General features: G+C 43.8%; 1 protein-coding gene across 2 annotated transcripts in view; it reads left to right on the forward strand.

Moving 5' to 3' along the window:
* The first annotated feature begins 422 nt into the window (after positions 1 to 422).
* CHRDL1 (chordin like 1) overlaps positions 423 to 14,658 on the forward strand; it is a 32,795-nt gene continuing 18,559 nt past the window's right edge. The window contains exons 1-4 of one of the 2 annotated variants that reach the window (XM_027888384.1): positions 423 to 797; positions 3,497 to 3,642; positions 4,475 to 4,587; positions 8,519 to 8,612. In XM_027888384.1, the coding sequence (XP_027744185.1) occupies positions 3,546 to 3,642; positions 4,475 to 4,587; positions 8,519 to 8,612 (304 nt within the window). In that variant the 5' untranslated portion in view covers positions 423 to 797; positions 3,497 to 3,545. The remainder of the gene's footprint in view (positions 798 to 3,496; positions 3,643 to 4,474; positions 4,588 to 8,518; positions 8,613 to 14,658) is intronic. The other variant, XM_027888383.1, reaches the window with a different exon arrangement.

A 14,658-nucleotide genomic window follows, 5' to 3' on the forward strand; every position in this document is an offset into this window, starting at 1 on the left:
GGCACCCCGCCTGGGACAAGCCCATTAAAGAGCCGCTCGGTGTGGAGTCCTCTCTCCAAGAAAGCCGCCCGTGGGGCTCTGTCACCCAGCTCGCAGCCCGTTCGAAGGCACCGGAGCGCGGCCCCGCAGCCCAGGCGCGGGTGCCGCTGCTCGCAGGTGGTTGCCGCAGGAGGGAGGGGAGCGCGGAGAGCGGACGGGCTCCGAGACCCCTGTGTGGGGTCGCCCCTCTCGGCGCCCCCCGGGGCGGAGCGGCCCCTCCCCGGCCGTGTCAGTCAGGCCGTGGTGCCGGCGTGGGGTGCGGGGCGCGGGCGCGGCGGGGCCGGGGCGGGAGGCGGCCCCGCTCACCCCGCCTCCCGCCGCCGCTCCAGCGCTCCAGGGGCTGCGGGGCCGGACCCGCCGCCGAGCATCCTCCGGCCGCGGGGTCTCGCTGCGCTCCCCGCCGGGGCAGGAGGCGGTGGCAGGTGCCCCAGCCCGGGACCTTCCGGAGCGCCCGCCCCGCAGCGCTCCCGCCGCTCGGGAGTAGCGGATCCCTCCCTCCCCGCTCCCATCCATCAGTCGGGGGTCGAGGGCTGGCGGCGGCAGGACCCCGTCGTTCCCCTGCTCGCCCCCTCGCCACCGAAGCGAAGGAGAGACCTAAAAGCCGCTGGAGAAGACGATGGCAACGTGAGCGGGCAGCGGATCCGCCTGGCCGGAGCCCCGCCGTCCCGCGGCGGAGCGGAGCGCGGAGCGGCGCGGTGTCCCAGCGCTGCTGGAGGCGGTCCCCGAGCGGAGCGGAGCGGCCTCCAGCCCTGCCCCAGGTTTGTGAGCTCTGCCGTCCGAGGCGCGGCCCCGGGGAAGGCGCGGTCCCGCTGCCGGAGCTGCGGCACAGGCAGCCCAGCGGGGGCACTCGACGCCCCCCGGGCTGCCCGTCCGGCCCGTGTCGCCCTCCGGGGGCACCGCGGGCACCTGGCGGGGCCCGGGGCAGGGGGACACCGCCGGTTCGAGCTCCCCTCCCGGCTCCGGGCGGGGCTGCGGGCGCTCCCCGGGCAGGCGCCCAAGGGGCGGCTGATCTGTCCGAGCAGCGGAGCCGGGAGGCTCCGGCCACGGCTCAGGGTGAGACCCGCCCGCTCACAGCCGGCCCCGACGGCAGCGCCGGGGCCCGCGGGGATAAAACCTCGGGGAGAGCGGAGGGAGCGGGTTCGGGCTCCGCTGATTAAGGGGCAGCGCGGCCGTCGGGGCAGGACCGCTGACCCCGCCGCTCCATCGCCGCAGCCCCGCGCCTCGCAGCCTCTGCCAGCTACCCTCGACACTGCCTTTTCTGGCTTTTTTTCGGGATTTTTTTTTCATTAATCATAAAACGTGGCGAGGCTGGACACCGCCTCTCGTAGTTACCAAGCTGGAATCTTTAGAGGGCGAGGCGTTAAAAAGAGCCCCATCCGCCTTATTTCACTAAGTAATTTAAGGAAGAAGGGGATCACTTTCATTGTTTCTACTATGTAGAAAACACACCAATAATTAACAGGTTAATCCTAACTGAGATTATTTAAATACAGGAATATTTTTAGGACATTGCCCTTTGGGGAAATAAAGGGAGTGTGCTAATAGTGAAAAGTATGTGTTTATATTTGGAGTAACAACAATACAGAAATTAAAGAGAATTAAGAAATACATCAAAAGTCTCCATCCCCTTTCTGCTATTAACTCCTCCATCTCACATTACCGTGCAGCATTTCTGAGCATAAGCCATCCAAGTTTTTAAAAATGTTCTTCCTTTTGAAGACCTGACATTTAAAATGGATGGATTTCTGAGCCTCTCTGTTCCATCTAACCAACCTACCTAACAGGTAAAGTGCTGCACAAGGGATAATTGTGTGCCATCGATAATTATTGTTTAGTTAAGCAACCCCCAAGAAGGCCAAAATATTTAAACATTCACATTTCTGCTAGTCTCAGTGATGTGCTACTGTTGTTCTCAAGGCATGCATGATGTCCTGGGACTAAATTATGAGATTTTAATTTAAAACAGGTTTTTAAAAGGATGTTTGGCTTCAGAAAGTCCTATGTGATTTGAATATGTTGAAAGGAAAAAATTACTTAAACCTTTCTTCTGAAATTGAAATATTATTCTCAACTCCCAAAGTTGAAATGGAAAGTTATGTTTTGTTACTGCAGGGGGAGTGTGCTTTAAAAAAAGTGCTTTTGTTTTGTTTTGTTTCTTAATATCTTTTCAGATGCAATTTGCAGTATTTTGAATGAGATTTCTGAGTACAGATAGAGTAGTTGCACAGGCTTGATTAGTTAAGGAAGATGTCTGTTTTGGTTGCGTTTTGGGAATATAGACAAAAGGCAATAAAACCACTGATAAAATCAGATCACACGCCCTTTGTTACAGTATCCTAGTATTCAACAGTTATAATTGTAAGATTTTAATTTTAAGGGCTCATTAACTTACTGTTTAGTGAGTTTCTCTAAGTTATCCACCACTTAATTTTGACCATACACATATAAATTATTATTTCTGCCTTGATTACCTGTGACCTGAAACATATTCCTGTGCAGTTCTATTATTTACATGAAATCTGAAGAGGTCAAATCAGTTTACAAAACACACTGTTTATCTTTCCAGTAGTGACTCTCTTTGTTTTTTTGAAACTTTTGTAAAACTAATAGTGAATCCATATCAAGGCTCTTAAGATCAACTTCAAGTCATTCCAACATTGTAAGTTATGGACAAGTGCACTCTGGGAACAAAACACTTTTGTAATGAATTCTGATAAACAGCAAAGCACCAAAATAGTTCTCAGTTCAGAATCTTAGGTTGGCTATCGAAACCAAAGAAGTTCTACTTTAGTTAATTATTTTCTTATTCCCCTTTAAAAAAACGAGAAAAAAGATAAACAGAATGGCACATGCAGCGAGTACAATACCACATCTGCACCCCACAGAGAAGAATGCATTAAGCTTTGCTCCATATGCAAGATTTTGACATTAAAGATCTGCAGGAATGAAGATGACTTGTCACTCGCCCATTCTACTCTCAGCTATCAAGGCAAGGGAAGGGTTAACTCTAGAAAAATTAATTATACACAGTCACAGAACAATAGTGGTTGGGAGAGGGGCGAAGGGGCGAGCTGAATAGTGGTGGAAGCCTATTAGATGCGGTGAGGAAAACTCCCAGTGACTGCAGCGTGGCCAGGGGCTCACCCTGAGCAGGGATTCCCATAGTGCAGGGCCGGGACTCCAGGGACACCCAAAGTTAATTTTACCACGAGCAAACATGTCAGAACTGACACCTGTGTGTCCTGAGACACACCTAAAAGAGATGCCCTACAAGAACATGTGGCCCCTTTTCCAAAAATGAAATGATCTGAAGACAAAGCTCTTTCCACAAAAGGAAGATCCACAACACAGACAGACATTTTTGTTCTGACAGTTTAAGATTTCTGTGTGCTGGATGAAATCACTAAGTATCTTACAAGATTTTATTTTAATTACTTTAATCTTTTCTTCTCAACAGCTCTACATTCTCTACTTGGAGGCTCTTTCTTTTCCATTTGCTGATAAAGATGAGAAAAAAGTGGATATTGGAGGATTTTCATTTTATCTTTTTTGGCGTGCTCTGTCTCCTTTTCATAGATGGAGGTAAACTAGAACAAGTAAAACGTAAGTAGACTTCAAACAAAGCTGTCACTTTCACCTAAACTGGACATTTTCCTTCTATTTTCAGATGTCATTCAGAAAAGAATGTCCTGTACCTTCTAACATTCTTCCTCCTTCTAATCCTGCATTCAGTAGAATCAGGTCACACCCACATTTGGGGCACAGTTTCCTAAAGCTGCACAGGTCACACTGCATCACAAAGAACATAAAACATTGGAGAATCTGTTTCATTTCAAATATCCTGAGTCAAGAGTGTGCTTAATTCCATTTTAGTAACCTCTGTAAACATCTGACAGATTATCTGGAATCTGTCCCATGTGTAAGACTATTGTGCTGAAGTTTTCAGCCAGGGTGAAGCTCGTCCAAGACTGTTCTGTTGTGTTGTAAAAACAACCTCATATGAACTGGATTAGGTACATCCTTTGAGAAATAAAGAGTCTAAGCACTGTCAAAAACCTGATGAGAAGAATTGAAAAGAATACAAACAAAACAGAGGGAGTATTTCTACAAAGCCTGTTATCCATGGGAGATGTTAACACATTACAGAAACCATGGCAAGGAGGACTAACTAATCAAATCAGTCTAGGAGTTATTGACTGCTCCTGTTAATAGCTTTCTGGATGAAAGGATGAGTTGCAGAAAGGACCCCTGCTCTGCTGAACTCACTCAGAGGAAAAGCAGGGGCAGGTATCCTGGTTCAAAAAAACGGTGTCAGAAATTATCAACCTCCACTTCGGTTGTCTGCTTTCTCATATCCTGCATTTCATCTGTCATGCTACCGTGTGAAGAGAAAGCAGGTCACTCATAGCTCTTCCAATTCTTTACTGTTTTACAGATTCAGATACATACTGTGTGTTTCAAGATAAGAAGTATCGTGTAGGAGAAAGATGGCATCCTTATCTGGAACCCTATGGCCTTGTTTACTGCGTTAATTGTCTTTGCTCAGAGGTAGGACTGCTGACTTACTGATCTTACAACTTCTTCTGCTTGCTTCATTGACTAGAATCTTTTTTGTTGCAGCTACAATTTGACAAAGCCCAAACCTGTTTTCACTAGTGGGTTCTGATCATGCTACAGGAAATAGAGGCAGGTGATCCTAACAAAGGGAAAAAATTAATAGAGAAGGCCAATTATGGCAAAAAATACTTGCATGGCATAGACAAAAGAGCTCCTTAACTAGCCAGAAGCCTTGTCAGTGCTGAGCATTGCATCTTGACTAATCAGGCCCCACCACCTAAATATTATCCTTGCAGTTCCATCAATATGGATGATTATGCTTAACCTGAATTTGGTGGTGCTTTGATCTGTCTACAGTGCCAAAGAGGCATTTCCACAGTCAAAGCATCTACTGCCTTAAAGTGCTGAAGGAACAGGTTTGGAAATCCTTGTTAGAAAAGGTCAGTGAGAGAAACATGAGAAAAGGGTATGGGGAGCTCAGAGAATTGGATAGAAAGTGAAAAGACAGGTCCTTGACTCCCATCAGCAGTTGGCTGATGTGAAAACACAGCAGTCAGAGATCCCCATAGTATGTAAAGTACAGCTGGTGGAGAGAGGCAGGAAAATGAGAGCAGAATATGTCCCTGGGAGTACTTTAAAATAAACAGTAAGGGATCTTAATCACTAACACATGAGACACTCCAGATGCTGAGTTTTGTCTGCTGTATTTAATGCAGAATAAAGTATTGCTGGCTATTTTCCCTTCCTGCAAGTGTAAAATATTGGGCCCCTGTGCAGCATTTGCTCTGAGGGAATCTGCTACTACAATTTAGTGCAGAGATGCACAAACAGTAGTCCCACAAGCTTGGCTGCAGCTCAGATCTGTGCAGCAGAATGCAGCTGTAAGAGAAAAAAAAAAAAAAAGGAGTAGGAAAACTCCTTGTTTAGAGCAAAAAAGGAGTTTCCACTCATCTTTTGCTGATGTGTATGCAAAGTTGAAAACTCACTCAAGAGTCTATGCAGAGTAAAATGCTCACTAAATTGCTGTAAAGATATGACTTGGGTGGGAATTAAATTAACTGGAAACCCTAGAGATCTGGATACAAATCACTGCTCGGTGATTTTTAGGAAGATGCCAGACAGTCTGGAGGGATGGGAAAGTGCATGGTCTGCTCCTCTAGAGAACAGCACTGCTGGGACCCAGACATACCCACACACACCCACGCACCGTGAGGCTCCAACAAACACAGTCTGGTTTATTTCTTTCCTTCACACTTGGGCACTGAAAACAAAGCGACAGTTCAGGGCAGAAGGTCTGGTAAAGATGGAAACTACTGATGGTAGTCCCCAGTACATGCAGCTCAGGAGTGAACTCAACTCTTAGTCCCTTGTTTGCTGTGTTTTACCTTCGGTGTACGGGGAGGGTGCAAAAGTAACCTGGGTTTATTTCAGCAGTGAAGATGCTGAGGGATCTCTGGGATGTGACTCTTGTTGTTTGGAAGGAAGACTCTAAATAGCAACTGCAGCATCCAGCCACTCATTTGAGTCCTGGCCTGTCGCTGACCTACAATAAAAGCTCCTGATTCCTTTAGGAAACCCTTAAAATTTGTAATTTTAACAAAGTAAAGGCATTAGAAAACCTGCCATGACATAGCACAAGCACAGACCATAAACCAGCATAAAAAATTAAACTAAAGTGTGCCACACAGAGCAAATAAGAGAGACTTGAGTGTGACCCACTGATGATTCCCTGTCAGTGAGGCAAAAGGGGCAAAGGTATGTACAGAGTCTGAAGCAGCAACTGATTCCCTCACACTTCAGAGAGAAGCAAAGAAATCCCCAGGGATCTTCATCATCAGTGTGATCAGAATGTCTTTGCTGACTTCAATCATCATGATCCAGATGATCTCTGCCCAAAACAAGTCACATCAGCCAGGCAACACAGAGATGTCTGATCCATGCTCTGTCTCTAAACAACAGTTTGTCTGTCCATCCCCCCAGCACACACAATTCTGATGCTGAAGAAAAAAACCAGACAAATTAACTAACTAAACAGAGACCAAATTATTCAGCCTGGAATTTTAAAAAAACCCCAACAAAACAACAACAACTTTCCTGTTTTTATGTGTATGCAGTATTGTATTTTTACAAGTTAGAATTTACATACTTAAGCCAGAGTAAAACTGAACATAATTCAGTGCTCTCACCCTGTTCCCCCTTTCTTTTACAACCCCTCCTCCCGCCCCCAGTTCACAGTGGAGCCTGTTGTCTGTTACTGTCAAGTAAATTTGAGCGCTCACAATTTGTCAGATCATTATTTTACTCTCCAAAATACAGCAACTTTTTGCTTGTGTTCCCAGTCAGATCTGCAGACTTCAGGAGCTAAACCAACTGCTCTCCACACTCAGCACTGATAGCCCAGCTCGGGAAGAGATGCATTGACTCCCTTTGGTACCTGATGCAGAAATGCTGATCGTGGCCCTGGCTCACAGAGACCAACAGGCACTTGAGTCCTGCTCTGGTCAGCAGGGCTTGGTCTCCCAAATACTGCTGTAAATTTAAGTGTAAGATCAGTCTCACTGAGTGCAAGATCAGTTAAAACAGTTCTGTCCTGCTGCAGACAGTGGGGTCCTGCTGGCAGAGCGGAGCAGCAAAGTTGGCCCTGCAGAATTTTGTCCCAGCTGATCATGCACAGAAAGTAAACATTCACCTCAGGAGATTCCACAGGATGTAAAATGAAAGAGGGAGTGAGGTCATGGAACAGGACAAGCCAGCAGTGTGGAGCCAGCTCAGCAGGCAGTGCCAGCCTTTCCTCCACAGCACTGCTTGACAGGCTCTCAGGTGAGGGTCTGCTGGGCAAGGAGCTGTGTTGACCAGGGATAGGCCCCATCCTGGGAAGGTCCTACAGCCTAAAATTTACTCCTCCTCAACAAAATCAGTATATTTCATTTCAGTCATCATTGGAAACAGATGGTGATACCATTTTTAGTGTCTCTTTCCAAAGCAGATACACAAATATAGTTAGTGGCTAGCAATGATCTAACAGTATGATTCCAGCCTGTGGTCTGCAGATATTTAGGAGTCAATGAATTATTTTGAAAGAGATGACTAGAAAGGCCTATACATCTGCTGTCTAAGGAAGTCTGCATCTCCCCTGGAAACATTTCAGTGTTCCAGAAGGCATATGAAAATGAAGTGGGTTTGGTCCTGACACCACCTAAAACTAGTCATAGCACAGTATCAGTGTTCATGCTGAAAGATCTTTCTTGCTATAAACATGAGCAACTCAGAGCTAAATTAGAAGGATGAATTATAGATGGGAAATAGGAATTTGAAATGGATAGTCTTTTCTGGTTACACACACCGGAGAATGAAAATTCCCTGTGTTTTAATTATAAATCAAACTTAGATGTGGTCAAATAGAATATTATGTTAATGACATGAATAATGAGCTCTATTCCCAAGACTTACTCGTATTTCTTAGAAAAATGGCTACTTACCAACTGGTGTTTTTTGTCTACTGGGAAACCCATAAAATGAAAACAAAAGACTCTCCACAGTTTTCAGGAACAATTACAGACACTATTGTCTCTTGTGGTCTTGAAATAACCCTCAGTAGGGGATATCTCAGAGACCTACCATTAATTATCCACATCTTAGTTTTGGAAACGCAATTCCTAAGCGTAATCTGCTCAAAAGAAAAAGACAAATTGAGATTGTTGCAATCCACTTTTAGACTCTTCCTCTGATTTTAGGGTTTGTATGGATTTCTGACCTTCAGCGTAGATTCAAAGGCAGTACAAGTAGTCTTGGTGTGAGTGAAACCAGAATGTTGTAAGAAGTCTTTTTTGTTGTTTTTTTTTTTTATCTGGATGTAGAATAGAGAAAATGGAAATTTGTAAGACATTTCATTGAAGTATCATGTACTATGTTCCACCTGCAGAATGGAAATGTTCTGTGCAGCAGAATAAGATGCCCGAGTCTACACTGTCCTTCCCCTGTGCACGTACCACAGCTGTGCTGCCCACGGTGCCCAGGTAAATCTCTTAATGACAAAACAAACAGTTCTTTCTGAAACAGTTATTTAATATGCTGAATAATCGCAAAATTAAATGTATGTGCCGGAAAACTTCTGTGAAGTAAACATCCTCCTGTATCCATTTAGGTCATGAGAGGCTTGTCCTATGTAAGTTATGGTATTTCCCACGGTGGTTTCTTTATAGGAACTCAGAAGTATAGGTTTGGGAAGGGACCAGGTAAGCTAACAAGTCCAGTCCCCTACAATCCAGGCAGAGGACAGCAGAAGTTTCATTGACTGTCCACTCCCCACTCCTTATCTCTCAACTCCATCACAATAAAACACCCTCCCACAAACTTCCTGAGTTTCTTCTTTTGGTGCTTTTCATAAGAGCAGGCTAAAATATATATGCTCATTTGCAATGGTTCTCTGTTAAGAAGCGATCGAAAATAGCTGTGGCAAATGTGCATTTGTGCAGTATCACTGTACAACCAGCCTGGTAACATTTGCCTTTTACATCTCAAGTCCAGGCACAGCTTCATAATTAGTAGAGACTGTTGTAAATCATAGAAGCAGTGCTGTAGAAGTTTATGACTATATAAATCCAATTGGATATGTATAGTAAATTCTTCCAGACTGTGCATTTATTATATGCTCATTATTAAGAGTCACTGTATGAAAGAGGCTAAGCAGGATCTTTCACGAGGCTGTTACAGCGTTCCCGACATGGCCTAATGGCTGCTGGGTTAGACTGGAGCTTTTCCCCTGAATGTCTGTCTTAGTGGCACCCCTTATAAAAGAGTATTCATGCAGCGTCATAGAAAGGGGTTTTCTTTGACTTTCTCCAGAGAGTTTCATTGTCTGAGGAAAAGAGCTGTTCCCTGACCAAACCCTGGGAGCTGAAGGCAGTAGGTAATGGTGGAGGGACAGGAGAGCACAAGAAGGTTGCTGTTCAGCTGGGATGGGAGTGTGTTCACTGCACTCACTGGGTAATAAAGGGCATCCACCCATCAGTTTAGGGTAGAATTCATCTGCCCTGACAATTAAATACACTCTCTATCAGATATGCATGTCAATATTTGATCTAGAATCCCTTTTTAATCAGTGACAAAGAAGAACCAATTCAAGCATGTAACTCGTCTGATGCCATGATGCCACTGTTGTGTCCTAGCATGAGATTGAGCCCATTCCACTCTAGATCCAACACTTTGGCATTTAGTTTATGACAGAGTTCTATCTATGATGGTCTAATAGATAGAAAGTTTGTAAGGCAGTATGCTTTCTTTGGCCAACTAGTACTGTTGGTTAAAATGGTAAAATGCTGGGAACACAAAGCCCTCTTCTGTTTCCAGATCAAAAGATTGACTGCTGTGCCCAAAATCTGGCCTGTTTTTCCAGGTAATCCAAGCATTACTTGGCAAGGGAATCGTCTAGATACCCTTTAAAGCTGTTGGAAACATGCTGTCCCAGAGGGTGACATCCTATTATCAGAATGAGAAGACTTTCCCTGGAGATGTCTATTGCTCTCCACTGATTACTGAGGGAGGACAGGAGAATAGTTTATGCTAGATGCTTACTTTCTTGACAGAAGTCCCACTCAGTATGTAAATGGCATCTGCAGTTAGGAACTTTTCATTTTTTAGTATCTTTGCACAGTATTTACTACAGAAACATAATTCTTCTAGATTGACTGTTTCTGCTTCAAGTGCTATTTGGCAGTGAACTATTTGGCTTTTTTTCTGTTCATAAGGTTGTAAATGCCATCATACATACCAAGACTTTAAAACATTCTACAATGGCCTAATAAGGAAGAGTAAGGACCCCTGTAAACTCTCAAATCCATCTTATCAAATTAAGTTCTTGCTAATAATAGTCTTCAGCTGGAATTTTGTACTTTGTGTTTGAACTGATAAATACAGAAAATTATCAGAATGAGCCATTCTGGAATTGTGATCCATTATCTTCTCTTAGTTGCCCCTACAGTCCATCAGCTACATATGATGGGCCATTGCATCGTTAACTGGGCACCATCTCATTAAAAATGAGAGTCCCACTAAGGTCTATTTTTATTTTTGCCCTAAACGAATCTGTAACTCAGATAGATCTGCTCCAATGTTAGTCAAAAGAGAAGCAGGAATCTCCTGTGATGTCAGGGGTTATTTGCACTCTGCTTTCTGCAGTGATTATGTGTATCATATTTGGTGCTCTATCTTCAGTGGGAATGTTCGTGCCTGATCCAAACAGGAATCTCCAGCATTCTTGCACATCTTGTGCCAGCTTTCCATTCCTGTGTGTCTGGCATACAATGTCTTTTGTGCAACATGCCATGATACGCTGGAAATTCACTTCTCTGGTTTCCCTGGGTATTTTCTGATGGTGTGAGTGGGAGCTCTGGCCATTAACCATCCACTGGAGTCACCGTCAGAAGTGCTTGTTCTGTTCTGTCTCGTGGTGTTTCCCTCCTCTCTCAGGCTGCATTACAGAAGGGAGCAGTGCTGGTCAGAGTGACCTGGGGCTCTTCTCCTGCCCCTCTGCAGGCCTTGCAGGCTGTAACTGCCCAAATCACTGCCTCCTGATTTCATGAAGCAGAGGTAATGCCAGCAGGCAGCAACTTCCATCGGACACTGAACTTCTGAGCTACCTAAGTGGAGGAGCTGTTGAAGGGATTCCTTTGAGAAAAGCTGGCACTGCTCTCCCCCTGGAATTAATGTCTCCTGCATCCATAGTGACACTGGACTTGCTGACACAAAGAAATGCAGTGTTTGTATCCTGTCTCCCTGGCACCAGACACTATGAATCTTAAGTAGCTGTCAGATATGTTATGAAGCATCTTCTACTTTCCCCAGTGGTTCAATCCTATCAGCTTTTACCACAGATTTATCACAAGCTTTTCCTTTTTTCCTTTTTTTTTTGAAACCTATTCTTTCTAGAATTGGCAAAATGCAGACCTTGTGTCTTGTATAGATCTAGATATTCCTTCCTTTTGCAACTCTGAAAAATATTTTACCATCTGAATTGTATTCTTATCACCACATGTGTAACCAAAAATACTGTGTTCACATTCACTGAGACTCTGTTCACACAGTAGAGAGATCCAAAAGGACGTCACAGGGGAATTCTTCTGAGCTTGCACTCCATCCTTCCATCTTCAGGATGCTCCAGACATCATCAGAGGAGAGGTGATTTGTAGTCAGGGAGAGAATACACCATCATTCTTGATCTGGATCAGCTCTTGATCTAGAGTGGATTTCAGACCTCCCGCCTCTTGTCATGAAAATAAACTTCATGTACGAATTCTTCAAGCATTTATCTGCAGCTGTCTTTTATAGCACTACTACAGACAGTGCCTTTAAAACTGGAACATTTATTGTAGCTTGTATAATTTCTACATACAACAATTGCAAATGAAAGCATTTAGAGTCTGGTCAAAGATTAAAATTTTTGAGTACGCTCCGGAATATGTAAATCTAAGATGGGAAAAGCTTACATCAAAACCAAAAATTCACAATTGCAGGATTTAGAAAGGGTTTCTATATTCCACTTGCTGGTTTGATTTCTCAGCAGATAAGGCTGAGAAGTAAGTATGAACCAGTCCATCTGGCTCCACTGTTTTTTAAGCTTGCTGCCCCGACTAAACACACTGGCTTCCAAGAACGTTCATTATTAGTAACACATTTAAGTGTAAGCTTTTGGGGACTACGATTTTTCTTTATTAAATTCAAAGCATTTTTCTGATGTACTTTTGTTGTTTAGATATTGAAATAACAGCACAATGCCAGGTGGCACCTGTATGCATAGCTGGCCTAAAGATAACCAGGTGAGGTACCTGACAATAGTGGTGTGAGAATATCACCTGAAAAGAAGTGAGCTCCCAGGCTCTCAGTGATTATCTTCTTACCCTTCAATTCACTAACGTTTTTGGGAATGGAGGAAGGCACATGGTGCCCAACTCTTCCATTCTTTATGCAGGTCTTGTTGCTACCACTTATCCTTCTCAAATCACCAAGTAAGAGAGTCCCAACAATGGGTTGTTGTCAGATAGTTCAAATAAATTACTTATTTGGAAGTAAATATGATTTAGAAATACAATGATAATGACATTCCAGGGAGATGTTGAATTTTTTCCTATTGAAATGTGCTCAGATAATTCAGTTTGTTTCATGATTTGCCTTTGTCACAAGCTTCATAAGGAATGTTTGCTATCACAGCCAGACTGAGATTATCACTTGTTTCCATTCTGCTTTTTTGACTATAAAAATTCAAAAATCTATCTGTACATCGGCATCCAAAATACATATCTTCCCACATGGATCACAGAACTTCCATTCTTTGGACTGACATGATAGGATAGGATAAGCTGCTCAGAAGTTTTCCAAGATTAACTTCCAAGACCTTCAAAGAGGTTTCAGAGAGGATTCAAAATGCACCAAAGCTCCACTCAATTTGTTACCTTGGCGGGAGAGTGATTGGTGGATTCACATAATAGTTCAACTTGAGAGCAGGAATTAAAGTAGAGCAACCTAGAAAGTGTTTTATGAGCCCTTCAGAGTTGCTGGGCAATTGCTGGGCAATTTTTTATGCCACTATAAAAGAAAACACAGGAAATTAAGCTGCAGAAAATATATTAAAATAATGTGAAGAGCTTGAGTTTAGCCCTAGAAAGCTAAAAAACAACGAACAGCTTTTTGAATGTTTTGACTGAAATTACATCTTTGCCTTGAATCTGTATGAAAGTTCACACTGCCTAGATAAGGTGCTACTAGTTCCTTCAAGCAATGAATTTCATACACTTTCTACAGTCTGACCATATTAAAGACTAGTTGTGGTGATTAACTCTGAATTACCCTGGAGTTTTCAGAGCTTAACCCGGTCCTTGAAGTTATTTTAATGCAAAGCATTTTGTGGCTTAATATCGTTGACACCTGCACCTCCAAGAGGCACACATATGGATTTTGTTTAGAGCTTGTGTTTGCAGTTTTTGGATAGTGCACAACCTTTCCATCCACATTTACTGTCAGCTTCAGCCACTGCTTTTAAAACAACATCGCTGCACTGCTTTTGTGCCCATCCTCCATGGTTTCTTACATCACAGATTTGTAATAATTTGGATTCTGATGCATGACTGAGGGAAAAGGCTAAATGCAGATGGTCTGACAGTTGATCCACTAGCCCATTATAGTCAATCAACAGATTTCTATTAACACTGATAGTCCTTGGACTAAGTCTTCTCTGAAAACAGATGCAGTTACTGACTGTGATACAGTCACCTCTCTTACTTAGAAATACTAAGTAATGTGGTAGAAATATGAGACAGGAGATGAAAGGGGAAACTGCCTTTTCACTATACCACACAGAGTAGGTGTTTGGGCCAGGTTCCAAATCTATTTAGTTCAATGAACTTCAGATCAGACCTTGAGGTGACACATTCATGTAGAGTGGAAACAAAAGCAGAGAGAAGAAATTAAGCAAAAGAGTTTTTCATAGGAAAGAAATCCATTTGGTCTCTTTTGCTGTGCTATAATTCCCCAAGGACCTCCAGCTACAAATTATTTAAAATAACAGCTAACCCCTAGAGGATAACCTTGCACTGAAACTGTGTAATAGGTTTTCTATCAGAGGTTCCTGCACTTCCATGAGATGATAAATCAGGACTTAGTTCTGGTGATGCAGTAGCTCTAGAATATTTGTGGTTTACCCTTCTTGATGTGACAGTGGTGGTAGTTTCTTTCAGCAAGTGGTAGTTCTGGCTTTGAAACAGCCAGTGTGCAATAGCAGCTTTTCCCCCCACGTGCTGATGGCTCTCTGGGCTCAGTTTAGATACCCAGCCCTGAAGCTGCACCAGGAGCAGCTGTGGGATATGGTGCTGACAGGTTTCCTGCCCTTCTGAGGCAAAGGCCTTCACAGATACTGAGGAAAGTTTGGTACATTCCTGGGAAAAACAGAGCATGTGCTATCCCAGGTCACCATGACCCTTGTGCTCCCAGTGTCTCTGGCTGCCTGTGACTCAGAGATTCCCTTCTCTCTTCTCTTCATCCCCTCTGCATTTGGCCACTCTCACCAATCAG

This window comes from Empidonax traillii, unplaced genomic scaffold (assembly GCF_003031625.1).
Source record: "Empidonax traillii isolate 1590-97213 ecotype Southwest subspecies unplaced genomic scaffold, ASM303162v1 scaffold237:size1322474, whole genome shotgun sequence".
In the NCBI taxonomy this organism is placed as follows: domain Eukaryota; kingdom Metazoa; phylum Chordata; class Aves; order Passeriformes; family Tyrannidae; genus Empidonax; species Empidonax traillii.